Raw genomic sequence first — 16,217 nt, 5'->3', positions numbered from 1 at the left:
CGGCGGGGATCCGCTGTCAGCAGGGCTCTGTTCGTGCCTCGCATTTCGGGAGGCAGTCACTGCGCGCCCTGGCTTTCACAAACCCTCATGACCTTTCCAGCACAGCAACGTGCCCTGGGGAGGATTGTTTCATACAAAACAGACCTTTGGATAGGCTTTTCATTTCCTTCACAGCCTAGCACAAAGGAACAACAAGTCCTCCCTCCTAATAAAATGACAAAGTCGGTGACACATGTGCCGTGCCCACGCCGTTCCCAATGCCCTGCGAGAGGGGGGGCTCCAGTCCTAAAGCTCCCGCCTTCTTCATCCCGCACCCCAAAATTCCCCATGGGCAAGAGACCCTGCCTGGGAACCGACTTTTACACAGCCTTGGGAGAAAAGCATATTAGTGCTCGGAGGGGGGGCAGCACCCCACGAACCTTTACCAGCGAGTGTGGCTAATTAATTGACAGATGCCAATTAGAGCGGGGCCACCCCCACAGCCCCAGCGTGGCCAGGGTCGGGCTGCACAGGGGACAGGGGCACTGGGCTGTGGAGGGAGTGCAGGGGGTGCTGGAAGGGGTGCAGGACCCGGCTGGGGAGCCCTCGCAGGGCCGTGCCCCGGGCGGTCCCTCCAGCTGCGGGCGGGGCGCACATCTGGGCGGGGCGGGGCGCACATCTGGGCGGGGCGGGCGAGCAGTGACTTCGGCGGGGCCGGCGTGGAGCATCCCAGAGCCGGTGCGAGCCGAGTCCCGAGCCCAGCCGAGCCGCCAGCATGCCCAAGTGCCCCCGCTGCCAGAAGGAGGTCTACTTCGGTAAGGGCTCCCTGCCCCTCCCCGGCTGGGCTGTGGGTTCTGCACTGCACACCCCATTTCTACAAATCCCTGGGGTGTCCCAAAGCTGCTCAGCCCTGCGCTGCGGGTCCCCGGGTGGGTGATCCTATAGACCTACCCCCGAGGAGATCGGCACTGGGTGATCCCAGAGCAGCACGAGAGCCCAGCCCCGCTTCCTTCCAGCCCAGCCCGCAGCCCTGAGCTGGTCTGGAACCCAAAAGTAAATCTGGCTGCTCTGAAAGCCTGGGCAGGTGAGGCAAGCACCTTCCCAATGGTAATTCCTGCCCTCGGGCAAGTGCCTGGGTCGCTGGGTGGCCCACGCGCTGTTCTGGGTGGTTCACCACAGCAGGATGACACCCCTGGGTGTTATTTTTAAGCTGCAGGGTAGGTGTGATCCTTGTTGGGCTGCTGTCTGCTGCTGGGTTTCCTGCAGATGTCTTCCCTTCAAAGTGGGGCCCCAGAGCTCCTGCCCCTTCTGGGGCCATGGACCTGCTGTCCTGTCTGAGGGCATCAGTGGGGTTTGAGCCCCACTTTGCTCTCAGCTTTGGGAACGGGCAGGTTCCTCTGCCAGACCTCTCCACTGCCTGGTGCAGCAGAACTCAAGGGGGTTTGCTGAGAGCAGCTTAGAGACACTCCCTGCTTTCTAATTCACTCGAGAAGAGGGGCATGGAACCCAGGTGCCATCACTAACTCCTTTTTCTCTGTTTTATTTCTTCTCTGCTGGTGCCTGTGCCCCAACAATTTGTGCCCAGCCAAGGAGCTGGAGGCTCAAACACAAGAGTTGCTCTCTGTTAGTGATGCCAACCCCGTGCTGGAGGTGGCATGGGCACTGCCCAGAGAGCTGCTGGGGCTGTGGTTCCTGCTATGGGTGATGTGCTTTGCCTTGAACTCAGTGCTTGCAGCCAGGCTTTGGGATGGAGGTTTTGGCAGTCACAGTTCCTGTGACTCAGGGTGCTGGCGTGCCTCATCTACCCCTGTGGCTCGGCACCAGGAGCCACCAAGGTGCTGGTGGCAGCGTGTGCCAGCCCTGCTCAGGGTGAGCTGGGTGTGCTATGTCTGCAGGTGTGGCTGTGGAGGAGCTGGGCCAGCACCGTTTGGCCAAGGAGGGGCTTGACCTTGCACTTAGCACGCCTGCGCTTATTATGAAATGTTGATGCAGAGGCCGAGGAGGGTGCAAAAGCTGTTGGAGGACCAAGCTGGATGCCTGATTTCTGTGCCTGCAGATTATCCAGAGTGCTGGCAGAGAAGGCAGAGCAAGCCTGGCTCTGGGGCACCCTGAGGATTTTGGAGGCTGGTGATCCTGCTTGGGCGTGCCTTGGGCTGCTCTGGGCTAAATCTGTAGAGAGCAGCGGTGGGGAGGAGGATGCTGAGAGGACTAGGGATGAGGTTTGCAGGAATTCTGCCTTCATGCCTGAGTGTTGTAAGGAGCCTCAGCAGAGTCCTGCCCAAGTGTGCAAGAAGAGCTGGGGACGGTCTGCTCCCTGTGATGGGAGGGTCCTGCCCTGGGCCAGGCTCAGGCTCCTAAGGGCACCCAGGGGGAGGACACTGCTGCTCCTGCCAGGCTGTGGGCACAGGAGGCCCTTTGTGCCACTGGGGAATGGCAGCAGGGCTGCCTTGTGACATTTGGGCACTGCCCCCGCTCCCACCTCTGCAGCCACCAGCTTGCTCCTTGCACAGGCTGTTGTGGGCATATTTGGACTGCCCAGAGGTGCTTCAGGCTGCTCCAGGGCATGCACTACCCACACTGCCTTGGTCCCATTTGCAGGCATGGGAACACTGTTTAGAGCTGGCTCTGACACGATTCCTGTGGACAGCTCTGTTAAATCACTTAATAAATTCCCAGGACCTCTGGTGCCAATATGAAGAGCCTGCAGAAAATACCCTTCTCCCCTGCTGGGCTCCAATTAAAAGGGGCCCTATGCTCCCCCCTCTCTCCATAAGCAGGTCCTGGCTCCAGGATGCTGTCCCTCCCACGGCTGGTTCCAGCTCCATGGTTTGCCATGGTGCCAGCAGAATCTGGGCTGTGGCTGCAGGAGACTGCTTTGTGTTGGCAGGGTGTGGCAATGGCTTTGCCTCCCCAGTCCTCAGCAGCATCCCCTTTCACCCCTGCCAACTCTAGTGATTTGTTGGGCTCCAGCTCACTGGGGAGAAATGAATCCCCTTGCAGGCTGATGTTGGAAGGAGGGAGTTCCTCAGGTCTTTGGAAGATGGGGTAGAGGTCAGTCCATCCTCATGGATGCAGCCATGCTCACGGCAGGTGTGGCACTGCTGCTGTGGATCCCTGTTCCTGGATGTGCACGGCATTGTGTGTGCACACCTGACTTGAGAAGATGCCCAAAAATATCCTCCCTAGGGCTGGCAGCAAGGCAGCTAATCTGCCAAAATTCCCTTGTGCCCGTCCAGTGCCTCAGCTAACCCCCCTCCTTTCCATGGCAGCCGAGAAGGTGACTTCTCTGGGGAAGGACTGGCACCGGCCCTGCTTGAGATGTGAGAAGTGTAACAAGACCCTGACGTCTGGAGGCCATGCAGAGGTGAGGTTTGCTGCCCAGGAGGTGCCTGTCCCCTGCAGCTGAGGGCTGGGGCAAGCAGAGCTGGGGCTGATGCTCTTTGTCTCTCCCTGCAGCACGATGGCAAACCCTACTGCAACCACCCCTGCTATGCTGCCCTGTTTGGGCCCAAAGGTGGGTGCCTGTGGTGGGCTCGTGGAGGGGCTCAGGGGGCTCAGGGCTCCTGTCTCTTGGTGAGTCCAGCCCCCTGTGTGCTCACTGTGCAGTGCTGACCCTGCTCCATCTCTTCCAGGGTTCGGCCGGGGAGGAGCCGAGAGCCACACGTTCAAATAAACCCCAGGTTGGTGCTTGCCTTGGAGCTCCCCTCCTGTCCCTGGCTCCGTGGGCTGGCTGGGAATCCCAGCCCTGCCACCAGGGCTCAGGAGCTGGGTGCCAGCTGCTCCTCTCCAGCAGCAGCAGATGCCAAAGGCTGTCGCTGGCATATCTTTGGCAAAGACAGGATCTCTCCTGGAGCACTGCTGTCCATGGGCTATCTCTGCTCCCTGATTTCATCCACTCCTCTCTTCCATCCCTCTCCAGGTCTGATGTCCAGGGTTCCCAGCACAGCCTGAGGACAGCACAGACACACCGCAGCAGACGTGCATTTTTGTTTTTCATTCACCCTCTACTAGACTAGCACTAAGTTCCAAGCAATAAGTAACCAAGGCTGGGCTGGTGTGGAGAGAGGCTGTGCTCCAGATGGAGTGCTGCCAGGGTGGGGACGCTGGGCTGCCCTGCCGGGTAGGAAATTTGGCTGATACTGCTGAAGGCTGCCTGGAGGGGAGACCACACCCTTCCAGCCAAAACCCAGCTCTGCTTCAGGCACCAGCTCTCGTGGCCGAGCCCATAGTTGTATTCTCAGTCTTTAATAAATGAAAAGATGCTTCCCTCCTGTAGCAGCAGTGCTCTCTGTGGTGGGAGTCCCACGGGCCCTGGATGGGCTTTGGGGTGAGCCCCACGCTCTGTGATGGCCCCAGGTGCCCTCAGTTGAGGGAGGTGCCTTGCTGGGATGGGATTGTGCCAGGACAACCTGGTACTTGCTGCTTTTGATGAAAAGGCCAAGGGCAGGGACAGCAGTGGTGTGCTGCTAGAAAGCCAGAGCTGGCTCACAAGAGCTTTGCTCCTTCTGTGTTTCATGTTTTTGCCCTACTGGAAAAAAGTGGCACTGACAGATGTCCAAAGATGTCAGCTTGAGGAGTTTCTAAAATGGTTTCTTAACCAAGTCTTTCCCTAACCTGAACTCCATTTACATATTCAGAGATATCTCATCACCCACTGGAGTTTTTTGTCTACAGTTTATGCACTCATTTCCTTAGAGGCTGCTCTGCATTTTACTGTCACATCAGCCTTCCTGGGACTTGGCCAAAACCCTCAGGGCTCAGAAACACATGTCCAGTGTCAAAACCCGTGGTGTCAGAAGCAGCCTGATCTGATAAGCATCTTAAAACTCCCAATTAAAACTTGCTTGGTGCTGCAAGGCGCTGCCTCACCTCCCACCCCGACAGCACAACAAACACAGGAGTCTGTGTCAAAGGCAAAGCCTGGCTATTGCTGCTGGGCTGTCATCAGCCTTCCAGGGCTCTAGGGACCTCCTGCTCCCACTGCTGCCTGTGCCAGCAGCCTCCCAGGGGTGCCAGCAGCCTCCCAGGGGGTGCCAGCATCCATGGCCCCGTGGCTCCTGGCCATCCCCACTGTCCTCTTCTGCCAGCCTGCCTCTGGGGCACTGGGACATGGCATTCCCCTGCCGGCTGAACTTCAAAGCAAACCAGTGATATCATCTCAGCAGCCTGTCTCTGAGATAGTGTTCTCCCTCAGGCAATTAAAGTAGTGGCAAACACAAGCCTTGTCATCCTCAGGATTTTGCATAAGCGTGCCCAGCTGGGAAAAGGAGCTGTGGATGGGCTCAGGGTCTTCCCAGCAGAGGCCCTGCACTACAATTTCAGAAGCAGCTTATTCCAAGTACAGCCATCTGGGGTGAGGAAGGAACCAGTGAGAGGTATGGAAAAGCAGGGGATACACAGAAGGTGGTCCAGCTCTTCAAGTGCCAGCCCTTTTCACTGCAGTTGAGGCACAAGGCAGTGTTCTGCTGGGTGCTGCTGCTTGCTGCCTGCTGCCCAGGTCCCATGGACTTGCAGTGTATTTGTGGTGGCTGGGGACATCTCTCCCTGTCCTGGGTGCATGCAGGGATATAGGAACTGAGCAGCTGCAGCTAAGCCTGTTCCTGCAGGTGCCTCACTCTGTGCTGCACAGGGGAATATATGTGTGTGTTAAAAACAGGGGCTTGGGACAAGCCCCTTGCTACTGACTGCCAAGATCTCCTTCTTAGAGCCCTGTTTTTCTGCTTGCCCTGCAGTAAGAGCTCCCACTGAGATGGCTTTCAGCCCCAGGACTTTCTGCTGGGATATTCCATTCCTCTCCAAGAGCTGTGCTTGTACAAGCCACACTCTCTGCCTGATCCAGCCTTGAAGCTGGGAGGTTGGGCAGTTCAGGCACAGGTCACATCCTTAAGGAGCCTTGGTCAAAGAAAATATAGGATAAATTGATTTTTTAAAAACTTGCTTTGGTCTTTGGGGAGGAAGCAGGAACAGCTGTATCTCATTTGGAGAGGAAATCCACGCCCGAGCCAGGCCTCCCCTGGATGCTCAGTGAGGCTCAGCAGCACCAGGGAGGTGGGCTGGCAGCAGACACAACCTCTTCTCTGTTGGAACAACAAATCTCCTGGCCTGGAGTGTGACTGCACAGACAGTGTGGTCTGCAGTGCCTCTCATCTGTGGTGCTTTTGGTTCTGAGCTTTGGTGAGAGCTTTGGACAGGCAGGGATGGTGGCTTCCCTCCCAGTGTGATGATGCCCTGGCTGTGCTGCTCCTGCAGCAGAGAGAGCAAGGTGGTCAGGGCAAATCCCAGCTTTCTGTCTGGGACAGCAAAATTGTTGGGTGATTTACAGCATGGTGATGCCCAGCACAAAACTTGTCTGAAACTCCACCGTTGGTGACCCTGAGGAAAGGGGCTGTGCTTCCTCTGCCATTATTTCCTAAGCTTGGGCTGAGATCAGTCTGTGGGTTGTGGAGTGATAGTTGCTATAAACACTTCATCACTGTGACAAAAAAACAAACATCATCACAGTTCCTCTGGCAGCTGGGTGTGGGCGAGCCCTGGGTAGGGAAGCAGAAGAGATTTTGGCAAAGACAGAAAACAGGATGGGTTTAGAAACTTAACTGCTGCTGCTCCCCACCCTGGCTTTGTGACCTTCTGTAGAGAAGAGAAAAGGGGAGGGGAGCAGAAATGGGGTCCCTTCAGCTGTGGGGGCACAGTGGCCATCTGAGCCACGTCCTCCTCTCAGCTCACATTGACAGACCTCCATCTGAAGAGGGGACAGATGTTTCCCCGTGCCTGCAGCTGGCCAGGGGACAGCTCAGGCTGGAAGTTGACAGCAGGGCTCTCCTCAGGGTCATCCTTAGGGACAGGGCTGTGCTCTGGCAGTGTGGCTGCAGCCCTCGGATCACATCTGGACTGTCACGTGCTGGGTCAGTGCTGTCCCAGCTCAGCCTCCCCTGCCAGCGCTGATGGGGACACTGATGTGACACTCCCACCACTTCCCTCGAGGTGGTTTTGTGCCTCATCCTGCAGCCTCTGGGGCTGTGGCTGCAGGGGTTTCCTGCTCTGTGCTGTGCAGAGCTCATGGGGATGAAGCCAGGCTGTGGCTGGGCGGTATCAGGGATTTTTAAGGCTGATTTGTGTTAAGCTCAAAGAGGTCCAAAAAGTGTCAGCCCATCTCCTAACGCCTCAGAAATCTGCCTTCTGCAGCCAGTGTGGTAGGAGGGAGGTGCAGCTGGTGTCAGGCAGCAGGAGCTGTGCCAGGGGCTGTGCATGGCGAGATGGTTCCTGTGCAGCTCTGCAAAACTCTGGTTTGGGGAACCCCCTGTCAGCAGCGGAAACAGCTCTGCAGAGCTGAAAAAGGGGAGTCAGACCTTGTTCCTGATGGGGAACAACACCCCCAGCAAACACTGGAGGTACTCTGGGTGTGACAGCAATGAGAAATGAATGGGACTGAGTACTGGAAAACTGAGGTCTAGCTAGGGAGCAAGGAGAGCAGGGCACAGGCTGCTCTACTCTCACCCCTTGCTGCCCTAGATGCAGGGCTGGAGAGCTGCAGAAAGCCCTGGGGGTGTTTGCCAGGTCCTGGGTGGCTTGCCCGAGCAAGAAAAGTTGACATCAGGCACACAGAGCTGAGTTTTACTTTCACACCTCTTGTGTTATTTTCAACGAAACAGGGAGAATTTCCAAGAAGGAAGGGTGCAAGGACTTCCCACTGAAGTTTCTGCCTTCTTTTGGTGATTGTTGTGTTAAAGGCCCTGGGGGAGCAGGTTGGAGGGAGTTTCCCTCTGTGCAGAGGAACTTGGCTATTCAAGTAAAAAGTTTGAAACTCCCGAGAAGGCAGTTGCTGAGTCTTCAGACTAATTTCTAACTCTCATTTCCAACCCTCCACAATTCACTTATCATACTGAAAACCCTGCATCAGAGGGCCTGAAACACCAACACCTTTCTTCAGCACCCAGCTGCTGGGAGCTGACCTTGAATTTTGGCAGCCCCCACACAAGCCTGCTGCTGACCAAGTGTGTGTGTGCAGGGAAACCTGCACTGGGGCATTTGTGGAGCCCATGTGTGCAGGCAATCCCTGCTCACAGCCCTGGGCTTGCTTGGCCCCTTTCTGCCAAGCCAGGTGATGCTTTTCCCACTCTGATTAACATGATGTCCCAGTGAGGGGAGAGTATAAAAGGGTTGGGAAATGGTGCCTCAGGGCCAGCCCAGGCCTCTCTGGAGCAGGCAGAGAGGGAAGCTGTGCTTCAGGAGGAAGGAGGGGGAAAGGAGAGGGCAAGGAGAGAAGTGAGGAGCTCTGGCCACCCCAGCTGGTGGTGGTGGAGCGTGGGAAGGAAGAGCTGATGCCTGGCCAGGAGACAGTCTGGCTCCCACCCACGCCTTCATGGGGATAAAAGCATCAAGGAAAAAACCCCGAAAGACCAAAGGAGCTGTTTGTGCAGGAGGAGAGCTCACACCTTCCCCTTGGCAGAGAGGTGACATCAGGAGCTGGCTGCTATCGCATGCAATCAGCATGAGGCAATGGCACAGGGCTGCTGTCACCATCCCTGGCACACAGCAGGGCATGTGGTGTGGCCAGCTGCCATGGCACTGGGGCAAACAGCCCCTCTGAGTCACCCAGCATGGCAGTGACACAAAGCAGAGTCAGTGTGGCCATGTGGCACCACAAAGGCCCGGGAACCCCAGAGGGCAAAGCCCAGGGGCCTCTCCCAGCTAAAGCATCCCTGGCCCCTCACAACTTTCCCTTCCCATTGTGGTCCCCACTGCCTGGGAGCCAGGGGACAGCTGATAAAGCAGCCTCCTGCTTCCTTTCTACAGAGAGCCTTCCAATTCTCACAATGACATCAGGATTGTGTGCTGGTGCCAGACTGCTGGCTTCCATCTGCCAGGATGCTACTGCCTGGGAGAGGGGAGTCAGGGTGGCCCAATGCAGCAGGGCTCAGCTGCCAGTGTGATGCCATGGCCATCCCTGCTGGCACAGCACACTGGGGGCTGTCACACCATCACCCTCTCCATTGTCCATAGCACACAGTCCAGCTCTGCAGCAGGAAACCATCGCTTCCCCTGGGCTTCTCCCAGCCTGGGAACAGCCAGCAGAGCAGATAAGTGGGGCCTGGCAGCTGGCACTGAGTGCTGTGCTGTGCTGAGCCGTGCCAGAGAGCCTGGCATGATCTGCCTGGCCTCCAGCTCTCCTGTGGGCAAGTGCCAGGAGTCCTGTGTCAGCTAAGCCTAAGGGGCAAGGGACCAGGGGATGGTGGCCAGCAGGGCAGCCAGCCCTGTGCTGAGGTTGGTTTGGACCAGGGGATGGTGGCCAGCAGGGCAGCCAGCGCTGTGCTGAGGTGCCATGGGCTGGTTTGGCCAAAAGTGGTGGCCCTCAGTGTGAGTCCCAGCTGCTGAGTGGTGATGTTTGCTGGCCTGGGGGTGTTGGCTGTGGGACAGGAGCCCAGAGGAGGGGGGATGGACAGAACCACTCGCTGGGCCATGCAGGAGAGTCCTTGTCTCAGCAGCTGCCCTGGGGAGGAAAGGCCCAGACAGAGGAATGTGTGTGGGGACAGGGATAGCTTTGAGCTGGGTTTATGAAGTGGTCAAGAAAACACAGGAAATTGGCTGCAGCTGAAGGTCCTCCTGCCTGGAGACTGCAGCAGGGATGGGAAAATAGACAAGTGATGTGTCATGGAGGGAGCAGACAGCGCCCGATAGCAGCTAGGTATGGAAAGCCAAGGAGGGTGCCAAAGACAGCAGAGGGTTGTCCCAGTTTGATAGGGCAATAAAAAATGGACTTTATGGGCTGTTGGAAACCTGAGGCAAGGAACCATGTGGAAATGCCAAGCCTGTGTGGAAGGAGAGCAAAGAAGAGGATACAGATTGCTGAGCTAGAACTGGACGAGGGATAAGGAAAATGCTTTCCAGGCCATTAGGAAAGGAGGATGTGAGACAACAGCTGCTAGAAAAGATAGTTTAAAAATCCTTAAGCCTGAGTAACTCACACCCAGGGGTCCCTTCAGGGCTGGCTGGAGCAGGAGCCAGGATCCACAGGACTGGGAGAGCTCTAAAGCAGCGCTCAGCATGGGAAGGGCTGTGCTCCCCAGCACAGGAGAGGAGCGAGCAGAGAGAAGAGTGCAGCCACAGTTCACTGGCTGCAGGTTCTCTGGACCCCTGGGATTTCTCACTGTGAGCACTGTTTGGCTGCAGCAGCCCGTTCTGTAGCAGGGAGGAATTTCACGTGTTGCTTCATGCTGTTCAGATACTGGTGGAAAAAGCAGCAAAGGCATGGTGCTGGCTCCACAGTGAGCACATTAAATGGGCTGTGAGCTGGGGAAGTGGCCAAGCAGCCTGGGGGGGCTTCCAGCAGGTCTCATGTCCAGGCACAGGCAGGATCCCTGCAGTGCTGGTGGAGCAGACTCATGTCCCTGGCACAGAGCAGCAAACCCACAGCAGGAATCCAGCTCTGTACCAGCTTTGGCTCTGTAAAGCCTGGTCATGGGTGGATTTAAGCTTCTCTCAAGCATCAGCTCTGTTTCTCCTCCCCCAGAGCCCCCCAAGAATGAATCCCTGGGATTGCTTTATTTCAGGGTTGTATGCCTGGGATCTGAGCTGGCCTCATCATGCCCTGCTGAGCAAGAGGCAGGCAGGAATATCCACAGAGCTGCTGTGCCCAGGGACACCCAGAGACATCCAGGGACATCCAGGGGAGATCCAGGGAGATGCAGGGACACTCAGAGACACTCAGGGAAATGCAGAGACACCCAGGTACATCCAGACACACCCAGCGACACCCAGGTACATCCAGGGACATCCACATACAGCCAGGTACAGCCAGGGTCACCCAGGCACACCGAGGGACATCCAGGGATGCCCAGAGACACCCAGGTACATCCATGGACATCCAGGGACACCCACATACAACCAGATACACCCAGGAACGCCCAGGTACATCCAGAGTCACTCAGGGACATCCGGGGACACCCAGGAACGCCCAGGTACACCCAGGGACACGCAGGGACATCCAGGGACGCCCAGGTACACCCAAGTACACCCAGATACAGCCAGGGACACGCAGGGACACGGATGGCGCCCGGCAGGGTGGCGCGGCCGCAGTGCCTCCTCCCCGCGGCCAGGGGGCGCTGGCGCGGGCGGGCGGCGCGGAAGGGCGCTCCTGCCGGGGCCGGGAGCGGCGGGAACAGCGGCGGGATCAGCCCGATGCGGCAGCAGCAGCGGGAGCGCGGCCCGGCGCTGCCCGCCGCCGTCGGGGCGCTGTGCCGGGCTCTGCCGCCCCGCGCCCGGCCCGCCCCCGACACCCTGCGCCGCGCCAGGTTCGACCGGCCGCAGGCGGTGAGCGCCGCTCCGCCCGGAGCCGGCGGGGCACGGCACAGGGCAAGGGCACCGGCACAGGGCAGGGGCACCGGCACCGGCACAGGGCACCGGCGGGACAGCCCAGGGCGGCTGGCCCCGGGGACGGGGCTGGGTGCCAGCGCCACGGGCACTGAGCCCTGGTGTGAGCCCTGTTCGTACTGTCCCTGTTCGGTGTGAGCCCAGTTCTGTGTGTTCTCTGCAGTCCCTGTTCCATGCACTCTCTGTTTTGTGTGTTCTGTGTGTTCCGTGGAGTCCCTGTTCCATGTGGTCCGTGTTCTGTGCAGTTCCTGTTCTGTGTGTTCTATGCAGTCCCTGTTCTGTGCAGTCCCTGTTCTGTGTGTTCTGTGCAGTCCCTGTTCTGTGTGTTCTATGCAGTCCCTGTTCTGTGCAGTCCCTGTTCTGTGTGTTCTGTGCAGTCCCTGTTCTGTGTGTTCTCTGTAGTCCCTGTTCTGTGCAGTCCCTGTTGTGTGTGTTCTGTGCAGTCCCTGTTCCATGTATTCCCTGTTCTGTGCAGTCCTTGCTCAGTGTGCACCCAGCTGACACTTGTTAGGGAGCTCTCAGCAGACTCAAAGCTCTGGGAAGGGCTGTGTCCTGCTGTGGTTGTAACTCAAGGCTTGGTATTTCACCCTTCTCAGTGTCACCTGGGCTTTGCTGCCCCTTGCCATACCCCAGTTTGGGTCTTGCTGCTTTGCCTCTGAGGCTTCCAGCTTGCACACAGGGTACCTCCCTTCCTCTGCTATTTTAAGTGTTTTACGAGTGTTGACTGAAATTCCAGCTGTAAGAATCACTATTTGAGTTTGTCAGCATGCTGTCCTTGCTCGGCCAAGAAATGATTCCCACTTCCAGCTCATTCTGTGGTGCCTCTTGTTTGTGAGTTTCTGACACTGTTGTGGTCAGATCTCATCAGTGTGTTCTTGTTTGAATACAGGTGGGCTGTGCCACATGTGTTCGTGTCAGAGCAGATTTTGGAACACTGCTCTACACGTGGGTCTCACAGTAGAAGTACTAGGTGTTGCTGGGTGTGCAGTCAGCATCAGCCCTTTCTGGGTGCTCCTTTCTGTAGATTGTGTGTTCATGAGGCAGGTAATACAGGAACCTGCCTGATCAGATGGTGTTGGCTGTGTCAGCAGGTGTGCTGTTCCATGTCTGTGGGCTTAATTGCCTAATTAAGCATAAATAATGCAGATATTTTTCCTGCTGATCTCCCTTGCTCCCCTGTCTTTTGCAGAGCCTGGACTTCTGGAGGCTGCTGTACGTGCTTCTGAAGCAGGTCCATGGGGGCAGGTGCACAGAGTCTGATGCCATAGGTAACATCATTCTGGCTGAATACAGTTTCCATCTGTCCTGGGGAAGGATTGGCACTGGTTTTGTTGGTTTGTTGACCTTTGGGTCCCTGCTCCCTGTCCTGGGTGCTCCTGTGCCACCAGCATACTGGATGTCAGGTTTATGATGAGTAAATGTGCTGTGAGGCAGCCTTGCTACTCTTTGGTGTGCTTTGTCCTGAAAAGTGGGGTATTTGCACAGGCTCTTGCATCCCTGTGACATTTTATTGCAGGTACATCTCTGCAATGATGATATGTGTTCTCAGTGTCTGCAAAGACAGAGTAGGTTTGGTTTTCCTTTGGTTCCTTCTTTTCCCATTCCCGTGCTTCTGTTGGTACTTTTCTATCCAGGCTTGTGTCAGAGCCAGGAACTGCAATGTGAGAACCACAAAGGCACTGTTTTGAAGTTCTACACAAAACAAGAAATAGACTGTGTGTGATTCTTTTAGGGAGGCTGTGAATAATGGTTTTGTGGACAGGGCCACTGCTCCAGAGAGGAGCTGAATGCAGATTGGCTTCTCAAAATAGCAAAGACTGTTTACTTCTTAAATGTGTGTTATTCCAAGTACAACACTACTCCCCATCTTCTCTCTTGAGACATGTCTATCTAGGGCCTTTCCATTGTATGAGAATTGTACTGTGATGAATCAAGGTCTCCTCATACCAAATCCACTTAATATTCACTTTTGCCCTTGAAAGCTAAACAGCCTGAACAACACTGTATAAGCCCCTGCAAAGCTGCAAGGCTGGTGGCTCTGTAAATGGAATTGAGGAGGGTTAAGCACTGTGGAATGCAGAGCAGAACCAGCATAGTTTTGTTGGTAGCTCAGCAGGAAGTCCTGTTACTCGCAGGATTGCTATTTTTCATTTGGCTGTTTTTATTTTTCCACTCATCCACAATCTGCTGTGTATATGGCAGGTCTGTTTATTGACTGTCTCCCACAGCATTGTGGATGTTCTGCTGCACATGTGCAACCTTATTGGATCCTGGCTGCTCCCATACTAATTGCCTGTAGCATTTGGGGACAGGATTTCCAAGTGCATGTGGCAGGATCCTGGCTCTGGAGAGAGCAAACACAGCCCCTCCACTGGTATATTGCGAGGGAGCAATGTGTGATTCTGCTGAGAACTGCCCAGCTGATTTCTGAGAAACCTTTTTAGTCTCAACTTGGTGATTAAAGCTGAAATTCAGGCTGGAGAGCTGTACTGTTTTTCAAATGACATTAATTACTTTTGCTTGGCAAGTGAATGAGTTGTCTGCTGTGAACACAATCAATATTTCACTGCTTTTCTTCTCTGCCCCAGCTCTAGTCTCTTGTGTATTCAATGCAAATGAATTAAGCCTTGGGCTCAGGCACTAAATAACTTTCTCAGGTTTGTGTTTTTCTCAGGTCTCTGTTACACAATAGAGAATTAAAACAGATTCCTCTAATCCAAGTCTAGTGCCTTAGTCCACAGATCAAGCTTTCCTTTCCTTTGCTCTTTTTGTACAACCTCTTAATTACCTTGGTTAAAACAAGGAGAGCAGCAGCTGCTTGATCCCAAAGGAAGGCTGTGAAGACTCCTTTGGTGTAGGGGTTACTGTGTGCATGGAAACAGCTTTCTGGGAAAGAGAAGCCATTCTCTAGTGATCCTGTACCCTTTATTTTTCAAAAGGAAACACTGATCTTTGGCTGGTTCAGGAATCCCACTGAAGCCTGTGGGTCAGTGGTTATAAAATTCTGCAGCTGGCTCCTGGTTTCTTGTTCTGTGAGAATTCTTTCTTCACTCAGTGAAAGCAATTCATTACTGTAAACTTTGGTGTAAACTTGCTGTCAAATCCAGCCCCATAAATATGTCACAGCAGTTTATTGGACAGTGGAGAGTCAGAGTAAGCTGTGTGAATACTCTGGGCATAACCTTGCTGATGAAATCATGCTTGAGGGTTTCATGCTGATGAGCTTGGGCAACAGCCTGACAGTCACACCAGGTAGCAGTGCAATAAGCATTTGGACAGTTGCAGGAAACATTTCTTTGCTGGAATTGCTGTTCACTTTTTGTAGCATGGGAAAGAGGTCTGGACCTGCAATAGATTTTTGTTTGTCTGACAAGTGTAGCAGAAAACCTTGTTCTGAAGCAGTGGTTTCCCATAATACACTACCTGTGCAGGTGTTTCTTGTCTGAGTGCTTGAAATAATGTATCTGTGTCTGTGATTATGCTTGGTTTGTAGCTCCTTTCCATTTTAGCTTGCCAGGCTAGTTCATAGCCCTTATTTGAATATCATCTTGTGAATCACTGACAATATTTGTCTCATTTGGACTCATGGTGGAAGAGCAGAGCTTGAGCACAGTTTGAAGTGAGCTGAGCCCTGAGGTTCATCCCCAGCTTGGTCTTACTTACTGAATATACTTTTATGAATAATATCTGTGGAAAAGGAGATTAGTTGGAAGCCTTGTTAAGGTCTTTCTGTATAAATTTCCTGATCCTAATGCCATAAGAAGGATGTCAGAGAGGTGTTATCTTCCATCTGAGTCATGTTTTTTTCTCTTTCTTGGTTGCACATTATGGAAGAATCCATCTTGGTCCTGGGTACTCACATAACCTTTACTCCATTTATACTTTTGCCTTTTAACTTGAGCACTCTAGAGGTGAGGAAAACTAAGGGACTTCTCTAAGGTCATAGGAAGGCTCTTTGAGCCCAGCTCCAGATCCATGCCTTGACTCCCAGTTCCTGCCTGGTTCCTCTCTGTGAGGGCAGCATGTTGCAGTGAAAGAAGGGGAGATAAAGGACCAGAACAACACAGAAATTCAGGTGGTGAATTGCCTTGGTGGGTCTGGCCTGAGTGATATATCAGAGCAAGGAAATGGTGATAAAAGAAATAAAAACAAAACACCTGACTTGCTCTCCTTTCCTCCAGTTTGATATGTGCTTTTTTGAGGAGCTCCTTGAACTGCAGATGGCAGCATGTGATGCTTATTTGCTTTGAAAAAGGAGGAAGGCATGGACTGATCATCCTTCCTTTTGGAGTATTTCTGCCTTTACCTGTTATGGCAGTTGCTTTCTTGACAAATGCACACAAAAAAAGGAAAGGATGACATGAAAACCCTGCTCATGTAAGAATGTTCACAAGTGATCAAAATCAAATCTGTAATATCTCCATGCTCCTCTTGTGCTTGAGAGATTGGAGTGCACATCTACAGCAGGATTTTTAGCAAGCCACAGGCATTTCTGCCACCCTGCCATGAGGAAGGGAAGCTGCTTGTTTCATTCACAGGGTCTGTGGAAAGAGCAAATGGAGTGATTTAGGTCTTTTGCTTTGTAAGAATGCCTGAAGTGCATGAAACTGTAGATTCCTCTAGCTCCACCCAGCTGTGACAGCTGTCAAAGTGAATGCCCAAGGGAAAGAAAAGAGCAAATCTAGCAGGATGCTTTCACAGCATGGGGGAATATTCCTCCAGCAGTTCACATGTCAGACTTTCTGATCCAGAGAGGATGCTTGTGTTTCATAAGTTTCCATGAGCTGCTGTTCTGTAAATCCAGTTCCTCCTTGAGCCCCAGTGACTCTTTAAGTGTCCCTCAGTGTCCCACAGTGAACAATTTCAGAATT

General features: G+C 54.3%; 2 protein-coding genes across 9 annotated transcripts in view; both read left to right on the top strand.

The window, feature by feature from the left end:
* Positions 1-636: 636 nt before the first annotated feature.
* CRIP1 (cysteine rich protein 1) lies at positions 637-4,254 on the top strand. Its single transcript, XM_079314183.1, has 5 exons — positions 637-794; positions 3,249-3,343; positions 3,436-3,493; positions 3,612-3,659; positions 3,899-4,254. Exons 1-4 carry the CDS (start codon positions 755-757, stop codon positions 3,650-3,652), a joined length of 234 nt encoding a protein of 77 aa, XP_079170309.1. The 5' UTR covers positions 637-754; the 3' UTR covers positions 3,653-3,659; positions 3,899-4,254.
* A 6,890-nt stretch (positions 4,255-11,144) lies between these two features.
* TEDC1 (tubulin epsilon and delta complex 1) overlaps positions 11,145-16,217 on the top strand; it is a 65,304-nt gene continuing 60,231 nt past the window's right edge. For 7 of the 8 annotated variants that reach the window (XM_079314175.1, XM_079314174.1, XM_079314171.1 and 4 more), the window contains exons 1-2: positions 11,145-11,286; positions 12,536-12,614. In XM_079314175.1, coding sequence (XP_079170301.1) covers positions 11,155-11,286; positions 12,536-12,614 — 211 coding nt within the window. In that variant the 5' untranslated portion in view covers positions 11,145-11,154. Of the gene's footprint in view, positions 11,287-12,335; positions 12,391-12,535; positions 12,615-16,217 lie in introns of those variants that run through there. The other variant, XM_079314170.1, reaches the window with a different exon arrangement.

This window comes from Erithacus rubecula (assembly GCF_903797595.1).
Source record: "Erithacus rubecula genome assembly, chromosome: 10".
Classification (NCBI taxonomy): Eukaryota; Metazoa; Chordata; class Aves; order Passeriformes; family Muscicapidae; genus Erithacus; species Erithacus rubecula.
This window is presented reverse-complemented; position numbering and strand designations above follow the sequence as displayed.

Coding starts and splice junctions, on each gene's coding strand:
- CRIP1 (XM_079314183.1), top strand. CDS start 755: ATGCCCAAGTGCCCCCGCTGCCAGAAGGAGGTCTACTTCG. Junction 795..3,248: donor CCAGAAGGAGGTCTACTTCG/GTAAGGGCTCCC, acceptor TTTCCATGGCAG/CCGAGAAGGTGACTTCTCTG. Junction 3,344..3,435: donor CGTCTGGAGGCCATGCAGAG/GTGAGGTTTGCT, acceptor CTCTCCCTGCAG/CACGATGGCAAACCCTACTG.